At 43.0% G+C, this 23,905-nt stretch overlaps 2 protein-coding genes across 2 annotated transcripts in view; one reads left to right on the plus strand and one right to left on the minus strand.

Moving 5' to 3' along the window:
• Positions 1 to 236: 236 nt before the first annotated feature.
• On the minus strand, positions 237 to 964 carry LOC122687968 (securin-like). Its single transcript, XM_043893730.1, has one exon. The coding sequence runs from the start codon at positions 922 to 924 to the stop codon at positions 325 to 327; it is 600 nt and encodes a 199-aa protein (XP_043749665.1). The 5' UTR covers positions 925 to 964; the 3' UTR covers positions 237 to 324.
• A 15,990-nt stretch (positions 965 to 16,954) lies between these two features.
• Positions 16,955 to 23,905, plus strand: part of MTMR7 (myotubularin related protein 7) — a 96,173-nt gene continuing 89,222 nt past the window's right edge. The window contains exon 1 of the mRNA XM_043893745.1: positions 16,955 to 17,090. Within this exon, the coding sequence (XP_043749680.1) occupies positions 17,067 to 17,090 (24 nt within the window). The 5' untranslated portion in view covers positions 16,955 to 17,066. The remainder of the gene's footprint in view (positions 17,091 to 23,905) is intronic.

Raw genomic sequence — 23,905 nt, forward strand, 5'->3', positions numbered from 1 at the left:
AAAACAATAGAGAAAAGTAACAGCATATATATCACCAAATTGGGCTGAACAATAGCCAGAGTTAAACAGCCCTGGAAAATCCCTGGTTAACAGCAATGTGGAGTTCCAATTGGGAAATGTCCAGGGCAATGTGTCCACGTCATGTCAGAGACTTCAAATTGCAGCTTGGGGGGCTCACATTTATAATCCCAGACTGAAAATTGATATTGTCATCAGTTTGTACACAAAAATGCGGCTTTTTTTTTCTGTTAAACAAAGAATTGCTTTATTAATACAAACTATTAATACATACCCAAACTATAAAGTGCTAAGAAATTTAAATATCTAAGTCACAGCAAACAGGTGGCCATTCAACATCCAGAGTGGACAGAATGCTTGAGGGAGACTGCAACAGATTAGACTCCACAGCGGAGGAGGCATCTTCAGAGGCGAAGGGGGGCCCACATGTAACAGCTGCTCAAGCTCCCTCTCCTCATCAAGGATCATGAGAGGCACTCCATTCAAGGGGAGGTGTGCGATCTGGTGCTCCTTAGGCAGGTCAAAACTCTCAAAATCTAATGGGTCAAAGGGAAAGAATTTTTCTATTTCTGGATAGGTGTCATCTGAGGCAGGAACCGAACTTTTTGCCTTAACAGTCTTCTCAGTAATCTTTTTGGTTGAGAAAGTTGTCTGTTTCTGTTTGAGCGGTCCATTCATCTTAACTGATTTTTCTGTAGCTCTGTTGACAGTTCCCAAAGCCTTTCTGGCAGTTTTTGGTAAAGCTGGTGGAGCATCAAACATTTTGCCAACACATGGTGTTGAAACCTGAGATCTCCCATCTAAAGCTTTGACTGAAGGTACAGACCCCAGCTTCAGCCCTTCCTTAGGAGCCACATGGATGCCTGGTTCTCCATTTTCCTTATCAACATAGATCAGAGTAGCCATTCTGGATCAAGTTCGGAGTAACAGCCAAACTCTTGCAAGACTCCAAAAATGCGGCTTTTTAAACTTTTACAATGCTGTTTGTTTCACCTTGTGAGTTACAGGATTTTGTTAGACCCTGGGAGACTGAACAGACCTCTAGGAGCTCAAGAATTCTGAGACCCACTCCCTTTCTCTTCTAAAGTGCTGCCTGACTCGCTACGCTTGCACGCAGGCACGGAATCTGGGCAGTGTCTGGGTAGGTCAGAAGCCTGCTTTCCTGCTTCTGAAGCCTTAACAAGACTTCCTCCATTTTAAATTTCCTAACAGAGTGGAATGGCTGAGTCAAATGGAAGGTAAACGTTTAACTATCTAAGAGATTACCACACTGTTTTCCAAAGCATTTGCACCATTTTACATTCCCATTAGCAGTGTGTTAGAATTCTAGTTGCTCAACGTCTTTGCCAACATGTGGTATGGTTAATCTTTGGAATTTTAGCCATTTTTATAGCTGTGAAGTAAGTAAGTGAAGTCGCTCAGTCATGTCTGACTCTTTATAGGTGTGCAGTGGTATCTTACTATGTCTTAATTTGCATTTCTGTATTGACTAGTTATTTTGAGCAAATTTTATGTGCTTATTTGCTGTTCATATATCTTTTTTGAAGTGCCTATTCAAATTTTTTAATTTAAAACTTTTAAATTTAAATTTTTAATTTAAAACTTTTTCCAGTTTATTGAAATATAATTAATATATAACATTGTATAAGTTTAACGGGATCAATGTGATGATTTGCTCCTTGTCTATACTGTGACATGCTTACTGTAATAAGGACAGTTATATCCTTGACTTGCTTCTGATCTTTGGGAGAAAACTTTCAGTCTTTCATCACTGAGTATGACATTAGCTATAGTTTTTGTAGATGCCCTTTATCAAATGGATAAGTTCCATTCCATTTCCAGTTTGCTGAGAGTTTTTTTTTTTAATCAGAAATGGATGTTGGATTTTGTCAAATGATTTTTCTGTATCTGTTGAGACGATATTAAAAGGTTTTTTTCAGGGCTTCTCGGGTAGCTTAGTGGTTAAATCTGCCTGCCGATGCAGGAGACACAAGTTTGACCCATGACCCGGGAAGATCCCACGCGTCAAGGAGCACCTAAGCCTGTGGGTCACAACTGTTTAGCTTGTGCTCTACAGCCAGGGAGCCACAACTACTGAAGCCTGCGTGTCCTGGAGCCGGCGCTCAGCAACAAGAGAAGCTGCAACAGTGAGAAGTCTGTGTACTGAAACTAGAGAGTGGGCCCCAGTCACCGCAACTAGAGGAAGGCCTGCAGAGCAATGAAGACCCAACACAGCCAATAAAGAAAGAAAATTAGCTTTTTTAAAAGAGAGGGTTTTTTTTTTCTTTCAGTCTAATACTATGGTGAATTACATTCATTCTTGATTATTAAAAAAGCTTGCCTACCTGGGGTAAATATGGGTTTTTTAAATTTAATTTTTATTTTATGTTAGAATTGATAGAGTTTTTATTTTTTTTTCCTCTTTTTTTTCTTTTTATTTTTTTTCCCTTTTTCTCCTTTTCCCCCCCTTCTTTTCTTTTCTTTTTTTCTTTCTGATAGAGTTTTTATTTTTTATTTTATTTTATTATTTATTTATTTTTATTAGTTGGAGGCTAATTACTTCACATCATTTCAGTGGGTTTTGTCATACATTGATATGAATCAGCCATGGATTTACACGTATTCCCCATCCTGATCCCCCCTCCCACCTCCCTCTCCACCCGACTCCTCTGGGTCTTCCCAGTGCACCAGGCCAGAGCACTTGTCTCATGCATCCCACCTGGGCTGGTGATCTGTTTCACCATAGATAGTATACACGCTGTTCTTTTGAACTGATAGAGTTTTTAAAACAGAGAAATTAATCAAGTTGGGTTTGAGCTTAATCTACTTGACTGTTATCACAGCACCGTGTATTAACTCATGAAGGATTTTTTTTTTTCTAACTAAGATTGTTTTCAAAAACTCAAAACTTAATTTTTCAGAGTGAAATGATCTTGAAATAGATGAAATTCGTAATGATCATTGGATCGCCAAGGTTAAAGGCAACGTGTTCTATTCTTCTGTCTTCTTGGAAGAGGAAGTGAAGTCAGTCAGTCGTGTCCGACTCTTTGTGACCCCATGGGCTTGTTGCCCAACAGGCTCCTCCATCCATGGGATTTTCCAGGCAAGAGTACTGGAGCGGGTTGCCATTTCCTTATTTGAAGAGTCTACTTTTCAGGAGTTGTTAGGCATTTCTGAACATACAATTTTTTCAGCCTGGGGCAAAGTATTTTGTGAGATTCCGTACATTTACGCAACTCTCTTCCCGCCTCTATTTTGTGGTTCCCAGCGTAAACCCACTCCCTTGTGGAGTCATCTTCCTCCAGGGAGGCTACAGGAACACTGCTCTGGCTGATGCTGGTAGTCCACAGGGGGCGACATAAAAAGATTAAACAATAATACCACCCATTAGCTACTACTCCCAGAGAGATGTACAGGAAATATTCACTATCAAATTTCAGTTGAAACTCAGAGCAGGAAATGACTTTTCTCATCAGAGGGGAATTAAAAGACTCCCCCAGGCCTCAGAGGCAGTGAGGCTGACTGTACCACTGAGCAAGTTGCCAAAGTGAGAAGGCAAACAATGCACTTTCTGATTGGAGACACAGTCCACAGCCGTCAGCCGTTTTGTTAACCAGTAAATCAGGCTAAGCAGGCTGGATGGAAGCCAAGGCTTTGGAAGAAATGGCGTGATCAAGACTTCAACCTCAAGGATGTTAACCAAGTACCTAAGCAAAGACTAGGAATATTTGCAGTAAAATGGCTAACAATGCAGGATTTCAGAATAGGGAGGCAGGGTCTGAATATTGCCCACGCCAATTTCTGACCTATGTCTCTTTCTATTTTCCTTCTGAACCTCCTTCAGCTTTCTTGTTTGAATTATTGTGAGGTGAGGTACAAAAGGCAACTAGCACATTACTGGTGCATCAGTTCAGTTCAGTCACTCAGTCATGTCCGACTCTTTGTGACCCTGTGGACTGCAGCACGCCAGGCCTCCCTGTCCATCACCAACTCCCGGAGTTTACTCAAACTCATGTCCATTGAGTCAGTGATGCCATCCAACCATCTCATCCTCTGCCATCCCCTTCTCCTCCTGCCTTCAATCTTTCCCAGCATCAGGGTCTTTTCCAAGAGTCAGTTCTTCACATCAGGTGGCCAAAGTGTTGGAGTTTTAGCATCAGTCCTTCCAATGAATACTCAGGACTGATTTCCTTTAGGATGGACTGGTTGGATCTCCTTGCTGTCCAAGGGATTCTCAAGAGTCTTGTCCAACACTGCAGTTCAAAAGCATCAATTCTTCGGTGCTCAGCTTTCTTTATAGTCCAACTCTCACATCCATACATGACTACTGGAAAAATCATAGCTCCGACTAGATTGACCTTTGTTGGAAAAGTAATGTCTCTGCTTTTTAATATGCTGTCTAGGTTGGTCATAACTTTTCTTCTAAGGAGTAAGCGTCTTTTAATTTCATGGCTGCAGTCACCATCTGCAGTGATTTTGGAGCCCCCCAAAATAAAGTCTGTCACTGTTTCCATTGTTTTCCCATCTATTTGCGATGAAGTGATGAGACCAGATGCCATGATCTTAGTTTTCTGAATGTTGAGCTTTAAGCCAACATTTTTACTCTCCTCTTTCACTTTCAACAAGAGGCTTTTTAGTTCCTCTTCACTTTCTGCCATAAGGGTGGTGTCACCTGCATACCTGAGGTTATTGACATTTCTCCTGGCAATCTTGAATCCAGCTTGTGCTTCATCCAGCCCAGCGTTTCTCCCTGCATGCATGCTAAGCTGCTTCAGTCGTGTCCAACATAGTTGTAAAGGAGGAAGATGCCATTCATCACCGAAGTGACTTCTAGGGATGGATTTTGTTCCATAGGAAGAATCTTTGTGTTGTCCTAGACTTCACTGATTTTTGTGTGGTGAGAGTAGGGGTTGGTGTTGACTTGCTCTGCGCCCTGCAGAAGCAGAACTTGGAGTTCCCAAGGCAAACTGGGTGGAAAGGAGTACAGAAGTGAATGTAAGCGAGAAAACCAGACGTAAGAAGCAAGGCTGGTTGAAGGACCAGTGAGAACCCCTGGGGTGAATGCACTGGCACTTCAGCAGCAGGAATGCCTGAAGTTTTAAGTAAAAATTTTATAAACCTTCCCTATATATTGCACAGGTATGCAAAATTGAAACATCATTTCCCTATAAGAACTAAATTTTGTGTGTCCTTTTTTTTTTAATGAACAGTAACAAAAATAATCTGATTCAGGGTTAGCTCAGTTAGGGTAGAACTCCGTAGATGGTGGTGATCAATTCCATCATTTCCTGCATACTAAGTTGCTTCAGTCATGTCCAACTCTTTGCAATGCTATGGACTGTAGTCCACCAGATTCCTCTGTCCATGGGATTTCCCAGGTGAGAATACTAGAGTGGGGGTTGTCGTGCCCTCCTCCAGGTGATCTTCCCGACCCAGGAATCAAACCCACGTCTCTTATGTCTCCTGCATTGGCAGGCGGGTTCTTCACCACTAGTGCCACTTGAGATTTTGCCCTCACTCATAGCCTATGCTTCCTCAACTCTTTTCCTCCTTTCTGCCCAGGCAATGACCTGAGTTCCAGAATGAACAGACTTTAACAATCATCCAGGTCAGGAGAAGAGGATGCTGGGTCCTCAGTCAGCCTGTGTCCGTCTCTGAAATGCTGCTGAGCTGCACCCTCTCCCATCAGCCTCTGGATGTACCTGCTTGCACTCAAGGGACCACTGTTCTCCCAATAACCCTCCTGATGATCTGTTCCATGCAGGCCCCTCTGGGTCCTGCTCACTGGGGTGGAGATCCCAGACTCCTTTCAGGTCCCTTGACCTGGGTGTCATCCTCACCCCGCTCTCGGGGGCTGTCGTAGTCCTCTGCTTCTGTTCCCATGAAACCCCGGCGGCCCCCGAGGCTGTTCTTGGGCCAACTGTCTGGGCGTCTCTCAGATTTTGCTGGTGCTACTTCCTCTAAGAGACTCGCAGGCTTCCCAGGCTTTGCTTTGAGAGGGAAAAGCTAGTTCTTTCCCTCCTTGGGTTCTCTCAACCCATCTTGGACTTCCCGTTGTTTTCACCACGTGGACTCAGCCTCGGTGGGAGGCGAAACACCAAACCCTTACAGACTCACCCTCCGCCTCTTCGCTCCCCTTTGAAGTTCTTTCCCATGGCAGGAAAAGTCTTTCATCCTCCTCTTGTGTGGCTGAATAGGGACTCTTCATCTTTCTCTTCGCCATATATTGTTTGAGGGTAAACTTTATGTTTTTCTCCCTCGGGCTTTGGATGTTGATAATTAAAGCTCAGTTTTTGGAATTGAGAAATCATTTTTTTTCCAGGTATTGTGGCTCTCAGCTTAAGTCACTGCTACTCAAGGGCTTTTGGGGTCTAATTTTTATCTGACCTCCTCTGAAGGGAACTTGAGTAGTGGGAGGAAAGATAATGGTAAAAGGAAATGTAAGGAAATAATTCATATCTCAAGTATGAATATGAATAATTCATGTCTCAAATATTATTCACTGCATTGATATGTTTTTTCAGATTGGTAGTACTGTGCTGGGTGATGTGCCAAAAGCAACCCTAAAAATTAAAAAAAATATATCCTTAGTATTATTATATATCATCTCAAATATTTGATCTGAGATGTTTTATGAAGAAATAGAGGAAAAACTGAGTTACAAGTCTAAGATGACAAGCCATGATAGAGAGGCAATAGGACCCTAAAGCCCACACTGACTTTCCTCCTCATGTAAAAATCTGCAGAAAAATTGAAAAAGACACATGTATCCCACTGTTCATTGCAGCACTATTTACAATAGCTAGAACATGGAAGCAACCTAGATGTCCATTGACAGATGAATGGATAAAGAAGTTGTGGTACATATACACGATGGAATATTACTCAGCCATAAAAAGGAATGCATTTGAGTCAGTTCTAATGGGGTGGATGAACCTAGAACCTTTTATACAGAGTGAAGTGAGTTAGAAAAAGAAACATAAATATTGTATTCTAATGCATATATATGGAATCTAGAAAAATGGTACTGAAAAATTTATTTACAAAACAGCAGTGGAGAAACAGACATAGAGAATAGACTTATGGACATGGGGAGAGGGGAGGAGAGGGTGAGATGTACTCAGAGAGTAACATGGAAACTTACATCACCATATATAAAATCGAGAGCCAATGGGAATTTGCTGTACTGCTCAGGAAACTCAAACAGGGGCTCTGTATAAACCTAGAGGGGTGGATTGGGGAGGAAGATGGGAGGGAGGTTCAAAAGGAAGGGGATATATGTGTACCTGTGGCTGATGGACAGGGATGCCTGGCGTGCTGCGATTCATGAGGTCACAAAGAGTTGGACACGACTGAGTGACTGAACTGAACTGAACTGATGGCTGATCCATATTGAGGTTTGACAGAAAACAACAAAATTCTGTAAAGGAATTATCCTTCAATAAAAATATAACTAAATTTAATTAAAAAAAAATCTGCAGAAATGTGGGCTTGCATGGGGCCTGGACTGCGGGTTCCAGCTAATTTGATCTCAGAGAGTGAGCATATCCCAGCTGACATCTGGGTGAAAGAGGAAATAAAGGTTAGCTAATTATAGTAGTGGTGGAAGTACAAATCGCAGAGCTAGGAAGGTTCTTGAAGAAGCCGTTACACCATGCCCACTGGGTGGGGAAGAACAACACGGTGCAAGGCCAGTGCGGGGGATCCCCTTAGCAATTCTTGCCCTGGGTGAGAGAAACCAAGACTGAGCCCCTAACTCACCTTCAATCTCCTACAAATCATTACCTGTGACATAAAACAGTGCTTCAGAGGACCTCAGGGTGGTCATTGATCAATGTCTGATTTTCTGACCTTGCAAGCAGGTGCAGTCTCTGAGCATCTTTTGAGTTGCTGTGGTTGAGTACCTTTGGATCCTCTGTAAGAGGATAAGTATATTAGTCATGGTTCTTCAGAGAAACAGAATCAATAGGAGATATATATAATAAATGTATAGAAGATATCATACATATATAGTTAATGTACAGAGGATATCACAGGATATGTACATATATACACACACATAGTTATATGTTACTTTTGTAATCCTAATATCCGGTATATGTTCTATTATCCTCTACTCTATTATCCTATGAAGATATCCTATCATCCTATATGTACTCCTTATATCAATTTCATATCTATATCTATGGTATCTCTGTATTTAGGTCTAGATTTATTTTGAGGAATTGGCTCATGTGATTGTGGAGTTAGGAGTCCAGAATCTTCAGGGCAGGCCAGCAGGCTGTAAATTCCAGCAGGAGTCGTTGCAGTCTTGAGTTCAAAGGCAGCCTGGAGACAGAACTTTTTGCTCTTCAGGGACCTTAGTCTTTCCTCTTAAGGATTTCAATTAACTGGATGGAGCCCACCCACATTATGGAAGGTAATCTGCTTTTCTCAAAGTCTACTGAATTAAATGTTAATCACAGCTAAAAAAAAAAAAGTTGCCTTCTCAGCAACAAGTAGACTGCTGTTTGACCCCACAACTGGATAACAGCCTGGTCAGCAGACACATAAAGTTAGCCACCAAAATAAGGGGTTTTGCTTTTATTTTCTTTAGGGGCAAGGACAGCAGAAATCATGACTGACATATTATTTCATCAGCCAGGTTTGAGTACCAGTGGAAAGATGCACGCATGCATGCTCAGTCGCTCAGCCATGTCTGACTCTTTGTGACCCTATGGACTGTAGCCCACCAGGCTCCTCTGTCCATGGGATTCTCCCGGCAAGAATACTGGAGCAGGTTGCCATTTCCTCCTCCAGTGGATCTTCCTGACCCAGGGATAGAACATGCATCTCCTGTATTGGCAGACAGATTCTTTACTACTGCACCACCTGGGAAGCCCAAAGGAAAGATGGATGAGCCTCAAACTAAAGGAGTTTATGAGAAATTCTGTGGACTCTGGACTCAAGCAGAGTTGCTTTGCAATTCAGAAAAATGTGACCTGGAACTGGGAAGAGAGGCATCCTGACCACCTCTGTGGGAAACCCAGCAAGGCCCCTGCCCTTCCAAATGGTCAGTTTGGAAGTGCAAGGAAATGAATCCCTTGGCATGCATATTAATCTTCAAACTGACAGCTCCAGTATCAATGGCAATAAAGAGGTATCTCCCAGGTGGGGTTTTCATAAGACAGAGGCTGGAGTGGAGCTTGAGAACAGGTGTTCCTGGGTGTATCCAGCAAGGCTTTAGGAATGTCTAGACATGCCTGGGGAGAACATTACTGGAGACAGGAATTTCTGTCTGGGCAAATGGAGAGATGAGCCAGTGGAAGTCATATCCACAGGCTAGAAAGACCCAGAGATTTCTGACTTACACTCCTCTTACTTTATAGACTGAGAATTCAGTTAGTCTCCTTGCAATCTTTGTGAATTTCATAGGAATTCTTACAGGTATTGCTATCTATATTTTTCTACAAACTGTTTGAACTCCACCTGACCTTTAAGTCAAGAGTCCAGGGCTCAGGATGAGCAAAAACATGCTTAAGTTCTACCATATAGATGTGTAGACGAGTATGTTAATGTTGCTCAAAATCTGGTCTTTGGTCAAACTGACGGAGCTGTTCTGAGGGTCAGTTGACTTAGCTTAACTGACTTAAAGCAGTAAGCTACCTAGTGGATAAGCAAGAGCACAAGATACAGTGTAAAAGAACCATGGATTCAAATTCCCATATCACCTTGACACCTCTGTGACCCGGCTTAGTCATTTAATGTTTAAAATCTTCATTTCTTCTTCTCCTTATGGGCCTGTTATGAGCTTTAGCACATAGTAAGGGCTCAACAGACAGTAGTCATTAACGTCACCATTGTCTATTTCATCTACCACCCTTTCCATATTTTCCCCTTAAACTTCAACTGACTTCTATTAAAGTAAGTGGTAAGTATCTACGGTGATTCTTAACTCAGGTGGGCATTTGGAGTGAGGGGGGATTTGTAAATATTGTTGGGGAGGGGCACCATTTTTGTTTATATTTGGCTGTGCTGGGTCTTCAGTTGTGGTGCCTGGGCTTTTCATTGCAGTGGCTTCTCTTGTTGCTGAGCCCGGCTCCAGGGCACAGTGGGCTTTCTCAGTAGTTGTAGCACGTGGGCTCAGGAGTCGCAGCTTCCAGGCTCTAGAGCGCTGACTGGGTAACTGTGGTCCATGGGCTTAGTTGCTCTGCAGTGTGTGGGATCTTCCCGGGTCAGGGATAGAACCCATCACTTTTGCATTGGCAGGTGATTCTTCACCACTGAGTCTTTACCAGGGAAGCCTCAGGGACACCATTTTTGAATGCCACAATGAGTGGGGTGTTCCATGGGTATTTAGTGCCCAGAGATCAAGGATAACAGATGGTCTGTGGGTCAGACTTGCACTATGAATTAATTGTCCCACCCCCCCGCCAAACACCATTAGTGCCTATTAGTGAGAACTGTTGTGTTTTCCTTTCTGCCTATTTTGAGTTAGAAATGAGAAGTGAATTGAAGGAGGACCTGGGCCCAGGATGAGGGGGTTTTTGAGGGCTTACAGGTGACAGGCAGTATTCCAGTTGCTTTGACTTCACTATGCCTAGATTCCTCATAACAATCCAGGCATTAATTCCCATTTTACAGGTGAGGAAACTGAGGCACAGAGAAGTTAAGCACTTCCCAGGCTTATTCCTTGCATAAGTGTGAGAGCCTGAATTCAAGCCCAGTCAGTCTGGCCCTAGAGGCCGATGCTCTTATGTGGATCAGCTTCTCGAATTTGAGAACCCTGCTTATTGGAGAGCTCCATCAGCTATTGTGAATAGACTGTTTTCCCTAAATCCTATGTTTTTTGAAATAGCCCCTCAATTAGTATGTATTGTAACTGATAATGCAAACACAGCTTCTATGGATCAAGGGCTGCTGCTGCTAAGTCACTTCAGTCATGTCCAACTCTGTGCGACTCCATAGACGGCAGCCCACCAGGCTCCCCCGTCTCTGGGATTCTCCAGGCAAGAATACTGGGGGGGGTTGCCATTTCCTTCTCCAATGCATGAAAGTGAAAAGTGAAAGTGAAGTTGTCAGTCATGTCCGACTCAGCGACCCCTCGGACTGCAGCCTACCAGGCTCCTCCGTCCATGGGATCTTCCAGGCAAGAGTACTGGAGTGGGTTGCAATTGCCTTCTCCAATGGATCAGTTAGGAACTCCTTTTTCTGGATACCTAACTCATGTTGAGGGTTTCCCTGGTGGCTCGGATGGTAAAGAATCTGCCTGCAATGTGGGAGACCTGGGTTCGATCCCTGAGTTGGGAAGATCCCCTGGAGGAGGGCATGGCAACCCACTCCAGCATTCCTGCCTGGAGAATCCCCATGGACAGAGGAGCCTGGCGGGCTGCAGTCCATGGGATCGCAAAGAGTCAGACACGACTGAGTGACCAAGTGCAGCACAACACAACTCATGTTGACCCAAATGTTATTCACTACTTAAATGTAATGCGCCTGAATCATCCCAAAGCCTTCTTCCCCACACACTGGTCCATGGAAAAATTGTTTTCCCTAAAACAGGTCCCTGGTGCCAAAAAGGTTGGGGACTACTGCAATACAGTGTAAGTAGTAGGATGATTAGTACCATTGTTTGCAGAACCTTCTGAGGAACGACCCAGAAATGTCATCATTTGTGAAATCTGAGCACCTAACAACTTCTTACAGTATGACTTCTGGACTATCATTCATTCATAAGTTGCTGATTATTCACGCAGACTCTGAAAAGTGACCAAGTGGTCAGGAACAAAATACTGAAAATAAACGTGATCGGTTTTATGGACAGCTGATCAGGTTCCTCTGTCTGCTCTGTTCAAGCTCTTGAAGCAGGTCTTTACAATGGCAAGACAGCCAATCATATCTGCCGAATCTGAAAGCAAACACAGGTGCTGCTCAGCAAGTTAGATCCAGGTCAGATCCTTGTTAGTTCACCATCTCGCTTTAATCTTGTTCACCATTTTTATTTACAAAAATATTCTCCCTGCCAAAGAAGAGATGGAAAATTTTCCTTGCAGGGCCAGCATTCAAAATTACTCATTATCTCCACAAGAAACCTTCATGTAATCCAAGAACAACTCTTTATCTGTTTACTAAAAATCTCAAATTGTCCTGGCTACAAGGTCTATGTTCATCTGCATTTTGTCAGTATTTAGCATCTGCATCTAAATTTTAAAAAGAGGGGGATTAAGATAAGGTTTTATTAATTATGTATGACCCAAACACCAAAGACGCATCTCAGATTTTTACTAAAAGTTAAAGATAAGTAATTTTTATAGAACATTGGCTTTGAAGCACCACAGAACCCTCCTCAAAGCTGGATTGTACTTCATAGAAAAATCTTTTGGGTTTTTTTTTTTTTTTTTGGTTGTAAAAATATCATTGCCAAAATCCTGATGGCTCAAGAGGGAGTGCCCTCCTCTTTTCTTTTTCCAGCTATTGATGCACATTTGGGATATTGTTTTCTCATGGAAAATAAGCCCAATTTTATGCTTGAAAAATGATTATTTTTCAGAAAGATTATCTTTGACTTGAAATTTTAGGAAGTATACACTTAAAAGGTCTTTTAATTCTTCAGTAGTTTTTTTTTAAAAAGTAAACTAAAATTTTCTCCACAAAAAAATTTGCTTTAACTCTTGACACTATGACATGTTTATTGATTATTACTTATTTTTATTTGAAATGACCTTTTAAAGGACACGCTCTTTGCAATTATTAAAATATAATGTAAATATTTGTAAAAATTATAAAAAACCAAAATTATAATCACCCAAAATCCACCACCCAGATTTATTGTTATGCCTATACTTTTTCTTATTACTTTCACACATACCCACACACTCATTTTTTTTTTTAAGATTTTTTTTTTGACTATTAAAAACAATGATGATTTTAAAATCTGGTACATAAAATTCCTGATTCACGTGCTTCAGGATGTTAAGAAGGTCTCCTCCACATGGTCATTTAGGGTCTCAGATTCTTTCTTTTAAATTTTTTATTTTATATTGTAGGATAGGCAATTAACAAGGTTGTAATGGTTTCAGGTGGACTGCAAAGGGCCTCAGCCATACATATCCATGTATCCACTCTCCCCAAACTCCCCTCCCATCCGGGCTGCACATAACACTGGACAGAGTTCCCTGTGCCACACAGTATTCCTTGTGGGTTATCCACTTATACACACTCGTTTTGAAAAACAACTCAGATCACACTCTATATACAGTCTAGTATCTGGCTTTTTGGCTTAAAATTTTGCTATGAGCATCTTTCTATGTCATTAAATATCCTTTGGGAAAAAACTTTCAAGGTCATATAATATTTCATACAGAGTCACACCACATTTTATTTAAAAATTCTATTTATTTTTGATCTCTAATGTTTCTAATGTTCTGTTTCACTAATCAAAATGTGTCAGGGAAGTCTTGAGTGGACTGGAACTGGGGCTCAGATGCTTCCAGATTGTTGGCAGGCAGAAAGAATCCTGTCCCCACAGGGCTCTGTTGCAATTACTGCAAATACTTTCATAGAAGCTGATGAACCTACTGAATTTACAAAAATTTGAACTGTGCATGGATACTTGCAAAAGTCTGAAGATTAGGGAGCCTGTGATGATTATCAACCTGCCCCACACATGTATCTAACTCCATCTAAAGGAAACTTATTATAGATGAAAATGGGATCAAAATGAAAAGTATATCTTAGCATCAGGGCTTGATGTCAAGGGAGCATGGTGGTTCTGGGCCTAACATTCTATTTTAAAACCTTGCCTGTTCAGAGTTAGCACTCCTTCCATGCTGGCCCAGAGGTTCCCCTTTGGTCCCTAGAAAAAGGGCAGAGCTGCCTGCAATCCACAGAGCGCTTGTTCTCTACATCTGGCATAGAGCAAGGCCAAAGAAGACACTGGTATTTGGCATCAACGACTTTATAAAAATCCTGGAAGTGAGGATGCTATTTCTTTGCAGAACCCCAGATGTAGCTCTCACTTGATCCTACTGGGTATCTAGCCTGCTTCAAGCTGAAACTCGGCTTCTATACAGATGGGTGCCCTCCTCTACTCAGATCCTCATGGACAGCTGGGGCTTATTAGTGCTGAATAGGATTTTCCTGAGTCTGTAATCATTAGCAATACTACCCTCCTGAGGAAAGAGCTCTTGGCTTCACTCCAAATCAGAAGTTTTAGCTGCCTCAGGAGAAATGTAAGAATTCCGGAAAACGTCTTTCAAGTGTTTGATATGTCTCCAAATCTCCTCGGGTCGCTGAAGATCACAGTATTTTCGGAAAGTTCCCAGTGAATATCAAGTTTGGATTTAAAAATTCCAATAGTAGTATTATCTGTAACTAGAATATCTGTGTGATAAAAACTTCTTAAGAAGAGGTTCTCCAGGAGAAGTTTGGTAGCACACAGTACAGTTGAGGTCTTGGAGAGATTCTATTCTGTGAAGACACAGAGGGGTAACGTCTATCCAAACAGCCTGTGGTTCACCACAAACACACCAGTATCATACTTGAGGAATTAAGTATATGATCCTGAGTTCACTTATTATTTTCCGTATAATTAATATGACAAATGTAGGAAGTGGATCAATCTCCCCTGAGGCTACTTTTGGCATTTCCACATGCTCTGTTGCCATCTTATCGGTCTACTTTTCAGCTCCTTCGTGTTATCCATGTCACTGCTGTGGAACTTCATATTTTCCTCCTCTGGGTCTCCCTTCAATTTCCCAGCCTCTGCCATGGTACCTTGTGCATGACCATCAGTGGTTCATATCAGTGTTTTTAACTAAACGAATAGCTGGTTTCACTTTCTGCCCTAGCTCAGATCAACATAGTCAGCCATTTCAATGATGTAGTCTCTTCTCTCACTCCCCACTACCCTCCAACTCTTGCTGCTTTGTTCAATTTCTTCTGCCCCACCAGCTGGTGGTTCAGAGAATCAGTGAAACATGGGGGTAGGAGGCAGTTTAAGCATCAGAAAGTGCAGTGTGGCTGACTGGGGTCAACACAGCTTGTGATCCAATAAGCCGGATAGCGATTGGGGCTGGGGGTCAAATCAAAGGGGATTCCTCAGGGAACTATTAGATCAAACCCAAATGTTTACTTATTTATTGAGGTTTCTTTCCCTATTTTTATTTCTAGCCTATTCTATGTTAACTTATCCTAATAAATGGAATGGAATTTTTGACTCATTTTTCACCTAATGCTGATTTTATAGCGATGATGAATGGAAGCTGTTTTTGTGAGCCAACCTGGAAATTTCTCTTAGCTTGAGGCTATTTATAGTGTTCAGATTTATATCTTTTTACTCACCAATTTGTGTTTTGGGTGCTTTAAAACAACTGTGCTAATATGTAAGGTCCAAAAGACTTATATGCAAAAATTTGTCACTATAAGACACAGAAAAACCCTGAAATCACATAATTCCAAGACTATTATCTCTTTCAGAATGTATCCCCTCAGAATGGATATAGAATTCCTAGCACTAATGGAATTCTGAGATGGAAGCTACCTTTGAGATTATGTAGGCTGGTGACTTTCTCATTTCATAAATGAGGAGCCCAAAGTCAGAGGCTGAAGGGAAACCAGAGAGCTCCTGACACTACTCTTGTTGTTTTTCTAATAAGGAAGAAATTATACCCTGGGTCAGTTTTGCCATATGCAAACATCAGTTTACTGAACTTGTTCTAATTGCTTCCCAGAGTGGGAGGAGGATGAAATGATAAAAGGTATGTGAAGGGGACCCGGAAGTTTAAAAACAGGTGCAATACTGTACTGATTAAGTAAACATCTATTTGGAAGGTTGCAATGCAATGTGCCTAGGATGTACTGGACAAAAAGAGATAAACAATCAATGTCTCTAGCTAAAGAATTTACAAGCCAGGTAGAAAGGGAGATGAGTATGAGCTAGAAAAAAAATTGGATAGATATTATTCTAAGAACTATGGACAGTTTTGTGAAATATTAGTTATGGTGAAACTTTACACACAAGTTTGCAAGAAAAAAAAGGCGGGAGTGGGGCAAATTTCTTCTTTGACTTTTCCAAATTCATAAATGGAAAAAACTAATACCTTGTAATGGATGTGGGGTGTGTGTGTGTGCATGTGCTCAGGCCTGTCAGATTCTTTGAGACCCTAGGGGACTATATATAACCTGCCGGGTGCCCGTGTCCATGGCATTTTCCAGGCAAGAATACTAAAATAGGTTGCCATTTCCTTCTCCAGGGGATCTTCCTGATGCAGTGATCCAGCCCGTGTCTCCTGCATCGGCAGCGGGATTCTTCACCACTGAGCCACCTGGGAAGCCCTTATATAATGGAAGCTTTGTGTCTTTCAGGTCCTTTAGAGCTAAGTGAGGATGCCAAATGAGAACCCAATTCAGTGCCAGGGGAGAGCGTCACTTCCAACAGTGAAGTCACAGGTTGATGTGAGATGCCTGACTTAACAGCGCGTTCTAGGGCGCAAACACCGTTGCTACATTTCCAGCCTCGTCCCTAGTGCCTTACCGGCTGTGCTGAAACAGTCAGAGCCCACGAGGCCACACTGCATCTGGAGTGCTCGCGGCAGCCTTTTTTCCAGGCCCACCCTGAAGTCCCACCTATGCCGGGACGCTCTGGAAGGAAGCCGATGGGCGGTGTGGAGCAGCGCCTGGCCCCTTCTGTCCTCCAAGAGGCCACACCCGACACAAGGCCCCCATTGTGTCTCGGGGAACAGTGACCCCCACAGTCCTGCGCCGGCTGGCCTTCTTCAGGGGAAGCCAGCGGCGCTGGCTCCCGCGACCCTAGCCCGGCCAGGGGCGCGGCGACGGCTGGGGGCGCAGGTGGCCGAAGCGCAGAGCCGCGCGCTCTAGGGCCGCGCGGGCGCCCGGGGCCCCGCACGCCGGCCTCGCGCGGGCGCCGCCGCACCTGGGGGCGGGGCCAGGCCCGCGGCCCGCCCCCTCCCGGGCGCGAAGCCCCCTCCCCGCGCCCCTCCCGCCGCGCTGTGGAAGCGCGCAGGTGCCGGAGGCCGCGCCAGCCCGGGACCTGCGGACTCGGGCCTGCCATGGAGCACATCCGCACGCCCAAGGTGGGTGCCACGGGTGCGGGCGGACTAGGGATGCTGAGCGGGCGGGAGGCTCGGCTTCCCCGCCCCGGCGCAGGCCGAACCCGCACCGCGAGCGAGCGAGCGAGGCAGGAGGCAGCGCCCGAGCATCTCCCGCTTCGCCGGGAGGCTGGGCTTCCTGGAGCTGCCGCCCAGGCCTGGCCTTGGCTGCTGCTGGATCTAACCTCTTGTCCTTGGGGGGTGCGCGGTGGACTGAGGGCTGGATGGAGGGAACCCTAGTTGTCTGTTGAGTAATGGGGCTGCTGATAGGCTGACAAACGCTCCCTTCTGGTCTAGCACTAGGTTGCTGCTTTTAAAAAAAACCTTTTATTTTTTTACCCCCTGTTGGTTGCTCTGAGCAGTGGGAAGAGAAACAAGCCTTCCTAATGACAGGTGCAGGGAAGCGAGTTAGGTGCAGGTGCTTTGAAGGCACTCGGGAAGCTTGTTGAATCTAAGGCTTGAGACCCGCCCTTCTGCTTCTGCGTCTTCAGGCTGTCTGTCAACTGCAGTGGACCTTGGGCCGAGTAGCTGATCCGTGTTCGCTCTAGTCTAAACGTATTATCTGTCCTTCCGCCTTCTTGCGTTTTCCAGTGGGTTGCAACTTACAGATCGTCTGCTGGTGTGTTTTGAACAACAGCAGCTCTTACCAACCCAACAAAAGCGACTGGTTCCAGGTCATTGCAGTTAAATAACACTGACAACACTGACTCCGGTACCAAACCTTCCTACCCATAGTTGTACTAGTGATACAATTTAGAGCGAGAAAGGTGATCGACGTTCCCGATAAAAACCCTAAACTAGTGACAAAACCTGTTTCAGCAGCCAACTGGCTGTGTCCTGTTACTGCCTCTACAGCGCCTTGCCTTGGCTGGTTGATCTCTTCCAAACCTAGGCGCTTGACCACGAAGTCAAAGCTGAGTGGGCGGGACGTAAGAGGCCCCAGGGCTCCTATTGAGGACATGGGGCCATTGCTTTGCAGTAAGTCCAGGAGGAAAAATTTATTCCTAAATTCTGGAGTGTTTTCTAAGTGCCTCTTTGTAAAAGCAAGTTTTACAATTGTCTCACATCAGGGGAAGAATAAAATCTTTTAGTTCGCTACATAATGTCAGTTCCAACAGTAAAATTCAATTGTATTGATTTTGCACTGTGCAATTACATTGTTGCATCACAGTCGGGAAATTGTAAACTTAAAGGAGAGTGCCATAAACCACAAAATAGATGGCTCAAAGCTTTCAGGGTTTAAGTGGTGCTAAATAATTTATTCTGGAGTGAGGAATTTAGCTCATGCACTCTCTGCCCTTTCCAAGGGCATCCTTTTTTTTTTTTTTTCCTGATGAAGGGAGCTCTTGATAAAAATGATGTCTGATGTGAATGTCAATAGTACTAGGGTGACATGATATCAGGTGCTTTTTTTTGTTCCTATGAAATGTGAATTTAGGGAGTCAAGGCCTTTTCTAATCTATTCAAACCGGTTGTTTATAAAACCGTGTGTGCAAACCTGAACAGCAAGCAATATTGTCACTTGTTCCTCAAACTAGTTTTCATAAACACGCCGTAAGCAGTGTAGTACTTCAAACCAGAAATCACCTGTCAGGAAACAGAAAGAAATAGCGGTTGGGGAGGGAGTGGTTGGAATGGGAAGTTGTCTGAAATGTCATTGATTTGAGAGTTATTAACATTTAGGAGAGTGCAGGTGGAAAAAATTAAAAGTTACAGAGGTTGGGTGGATCCAGTCTGTTTATTCATTCAAGTCATTCCACAAGTATTTGACAACCTTTCCTGTGAAAGGTTCTGTGTTATGTCCTGGAAGGCCCTGGTCTGAAGAATTGCTGTTCATTCGCTCAGTCGTATCCAACTCTTGGCGACCCCACGGACTCTAGCACGCCAGGCTCCCCTGTCCTTCACCATCTCCCGGAGACTGTCAAACTCATGTCCATTGAGTTGGTGATGCCATCCAACCATCTTGTCCTCTGTCGTCCCCTTTTCCTCCTGCCTTCAATCCTTCCTAGCATCAGGGTCATTTCTAATGAGCTGGTTCTTCACATCAGGTGGCCAAAGTATTGGAGTTTCAGCTTCAGCATCAGTCCTTCCAATGAATATTCAGGGCTGATTTCCTTTAGGATTGACTGGTTTGATCTCCTTGCCATCCAAGGGACTCTGAAGAGTCGTCTCTAATGCCACAGTTTGAAAGCATCAATTCTTCTGTGCTCAGCTTTCTTTATGGTCCAGCTCTCTGGAAAAATCATAGCCTTGACTAGATGGACCTTTGTCGGCAAAGTAATGTCTCTGCTTTTTAATATGCTGTCTAGGTTGGTCATAGCTCTTCTTCCAAGGAGCAAGCGTCTTTTAATTTCATGGCTGCAGTCACCATCTGCAGTGATTTTGGAGCCTAAGAAAATAAAGTCTGTTGCTACTGCTGCTGCTAAGTCACTTCAGTCGTGTCTGACTCTCTGCAACCCCATAGACGGCAGCCCACCAGGCTCCCCCATCCCTGGGATTCTCCAGGCAAGAACACTGGAGTGGGTTGCCATTTCCTTCTCCAAGGCATGAAAGTGAAAAGTGAAAGTGAAGGCACTCAGTCGTGTCCGACTCTTAGTGACCCCATGGACTGCAGCCTACCAGGCTCCTCTGTCCATGGGATTTTCCAGGCAAGAGTACTGGAGTGGGGTGCCATTGCCTTCTCTGAAAGTCTGTTGAGGCACCTGTAAATCTAGAGAAGAATGTGTACACAGGACAGTGGGCAGAGAGGTCAGTGGATAGGGGGTCCACTCTACCATAAAGGGTCAGGGAAGGCTTCTTCAAAGAGCTGAGTCTTATCACGCAAGATGCCAAAGAAGATCAGGAGCATTGGAGATGCTGGCAGGCAGTTGTGTATGTATGATGTGTTGTAACATGTCATTACAACTTCAAAGATGCCAAAGGCCTTAACAGCAATAAAGATAGAAATGATGACACCATTCCTTGAGGTTAAACAATATCATTTTATTTTATATTTTAAAAACACTTAAAAATTTTTGTCTTTAGTTTTTTTTTCTTCTAGTTTTATTGAGATAGAATGTACACATGGTGTTGTATAGGGTGTATGGTATAATGATTTGACTTGCATACATCATAAAATGATTACCACAATAAGTTAATGACCACCTATCATCTTATAGAAAATGAAAGAAATAGAAAAAAACTTTTTCTTATGCTAAGAACTCCTAGAATTCATCATCTTAACTTTCATGTATAACATATAGCAGTATAAATTATATTTATCATGTGATACTTTCCATCCCTAGTAGTCACTTATCTTATAACTGGAAGTTTGTACTTTTGGACCATCTTCCCCCAGCCACCCCACTTCCCATAGCCACAGATTGGATCTCTTTTCCTATGAGATTGTTTGTTTTGAGGTGCAGGTTACAACATCACTGTGTTAGTTCCTGTTACACAACATAGTGATTGCATATTTTTGAAAATTTCATTTTACATTTAAAAAATATTTATTTATTTTGGCTGTGCTGGGTCTTCACTGCTGCATGGGCTTTTCTCCAGTTGCAGTGAGCAGGGGCTACTCTCTGGTTGCAGCGTGTGGGCTTCTCATTGCGGTGACTTGTTGCAAAGCACGGGCTCTAGGGCACACGGGCATTAGTAGTTACAACTCCCAGGCTCTAGAGCACAGGCTCAATAGTTATGGGGCATGGGCTTAGTTGCTTCGTGGCATGTGGGTTCTCCCAGGACCAGGGATCGAACCCATGACTCCTGCATTGGCAGGCAGACTCTTTACCACTGAGCCATCAGAGAAGCCCTGATTTCCCATTTTTAAGTACAAAACTGGTTTTCACAGTATAAATGAAAAAGGGGAGAATACTACTGAAGAGCTTGTGTTGTAGAATGCATAATTATTGATGGTCATATTCATCTTTGGTTTTGGCTTCGATTATATTCTGGGGGTGTTGAATAGGTGTCTTGCCTTAGATTGTATGATTTCATGTGTTAGATGAACAGTGAGGCGTATACACGAAGTTTATCTGTAGGTTTGACGTGTGTTTACCATGTGGGTAGCAGGGATTTATTTTAAGAGGAGAGGAAATGCATGTATAATGTGCAGTTGTTTTCCTATTATAATGAAAGTCATTCATTTACTCTGTAAACTGCATGATATCCATCACAGTCTGTATGCTCCACTTTAGTCTCTGGAGTGCAGTGTAAAGAGACAGATGCCCATGAATAATCTGGAATGCTTTGCACATTTTTCTCTCGATGTGTGTGTGTATGTGTGTGTGTTTAACTAAAGCCTTTAATAGAGCGTATGATAAACAGGGTGTTCTTCTCCCAGAATGGTTCCTGTATCAGAAAGAAAAAATGTTCCAAGATTGAGCTAGTTTGCAGTTGGGTTGAAGTGAGGACATCAAGGATTACCTGTATTCATCACAGTGAACTTTTTGTTTCTACTTCACTGTCAGGCTTTCTTTGACACTCTGAAAACTTGCTGGTAAGAAAAAAAACCTTGCAAGAAGCTTAGGGATAATTTGGGTTCAAGTGTTAGTTCTACAGAAAACTTTCAGGGCTTTCAGAAGCAGCTTGAAGTGTTTTGTAGGGTGTGGGTTAGTATTGGATAGGTGCTAATGAGTCTAGCTGGGATTCTGGCAAAGTAGTCTCTACTTTTTGTGCTTTGGCCTTTCCAGAAGACATTTTCCCCCACATGTGTACATTTGAGTTGTGAAATAGAATACGCGATGACCTCCAAAGCTCCAAATTGACCTTGAAAATGCCTTCTCTTCCTTTCCACCCCCACCCCCCTGTTCTGAGCCGTTACCCTCACAGCCTGCTAGCTGGTCTCCCAAGTTCCTCTTTGCTTTTCTCCAGTCCCACCTCCATGGAGGGAGTTGGGTGATGCTTTTATGACACAAATTGGTTATGTTACTTCCCTGCTGGAATTCTCAGATGGCTTCGTTTAGTACCCAGGATAGGGAGGGAGAATCCCTGGAAAGTCCTGCCTGGACAGACCGCTGCTTCCTTCCCATCCTGGTTCTGTGACAGTCGTCTTCTTGCTCACCTCCCTCTGATTCCAGCCAGCCTTCGTGGGTTCCTCCTCACCTGTGACAGGGCTTTACTGCCTGAGGACTTTCTCACTGCTGTTCCTCCTGGGGGATCTTATCCCCGCTGTTAACCTGCCTAAGTCTCCAATCTTCCTGCTTTCACATTTAATGTAATTTCCTCAAGGAGGCTGTTGCCCCATTCTTCACCTAAATCAGGGCTGCCTGTTATGTTCTATCATGGAACCCAGTTTTCCACCTTATTCCCCGTGTTACATGCAAGTTTTATATTTATGCAAGTGATTATTTGTCTCATCTCAAGCTCTTTTGTTAGACCAGGAGCCCTGTGAAGGCGAGGATCACATCTCATTCACCCCTGTATCCACAGCACCTAATATGGTTTCTGGGACCAAGTAAGCACACAGTAAATAAATTAATAATTGGATAATAGAAAGAATGAGTCATTCCTTTTTTAAAGATGTTTTCTATTGTGTTAAAAGTCACATAATGTAAAACATATTATTTTAACCATATTTAACTGTATGTTTCAGTGGTTCTAAGCACAGGAATGACTAATTCTTAATTTCAGCACTTTTGTTTTTAGTTTTTTCTTTAGTAATCCAGGCCTCTTGTACATTGTACCCATGACTAGGTACAATATCGTCAGTCTTCTAATAGTATAAAGTACTTGTGGATGTCAATATAGTTTATAAAATCGATAGCATATATATAATGATATGTATTTTGTCATTAAATATAGTTTTAATGAGACAGAATTAAAATAATGTAAGATTCCCCATTCAGCCTTTTTATAGTGTAAATTTCAGTGTTTTTAGTGTATTTGCATTGTTGAGCTCCTCTCACCACTATCTAATAAGGAACATTTTCATCAGCCCCTAAAGAAACCCATTACCTATTACCCAGTCCTCATTCCCTGGCAGCTGGAACGATAAAGAATCTGCCTGCAATGCAGGAGACCGAGTTCAATCCTTGGGTCAGTAAGATCCCCTGGAGAAGGAAATGGCAACCCACTCCAGCATGCTTGCCTGGAGAAGTCCGTGGACAGAGAAGATTGGCGGGCTTTTAAAGTTCCTGGGATGGCAAAGAGTCAGACACGACTGAGTGACCAACACTGTCTAGGTCCATCCAACTCATAGCAGATACTGGTGCTTCATTCCTTTTTATTACAGAATAATATTCCATTCTGTGGATTTACCACACTGCTTATGCTTTCATCAGTGGATGGTTATTTGGGTTGTTTCTACTTTTTTTATTATTATGAATAACACTGCTGTGAACATTCTGAGAGAACATAACTTTTTATTGTTTTTATTATTATTGATTTTTATTGTTACACAGTTAAACAGTTTCTTAGAGAAACAACCTAATGAGATGAAGTTATACTTATATCATTCCAAATTCACTTCTAATTTGTGATAATATGCCTTTTTATAATCATAAGTAGTATGCTTTTTCTCTTACTGACCTTTTTACCCACCATTATTTTGTATGCCTATTTTATATTCAAATGTCATCTACCTATGTATTATTTTAGTAACTGCGTAGTATTCATTTGAGTGTGATTTGCTGGAACTCTATCCACTCACAGGGATTTGGGTTTTGTGCCCCTAGGAAATTCCCTGGTACAGGTTTCTCAATGTGTTATTTGCCCAGAGTGGAATGAGGAGGGTAGGAACAGTCTTCCTAAGGATTCTAATGATGTGGTATCTTTCAGTATTGGAGGGCTTCTCATATGGCCCAGGGTTTAGAGAACCT

The sequence above is a fragment of the Cervus elaphus genome, chromosome 32 (genome assembly GCF_910594005.1).
Source record: "Cervus elaphus chromosome 32, mCerEla1.1, whole genome shotgun sequence".
Taxonomy (NCBI): Eukaryota; Metazoa; Chordata; class Mammalia; order Artiodactyla; family Cervidae; genus Cervus; species Cervus elaphus.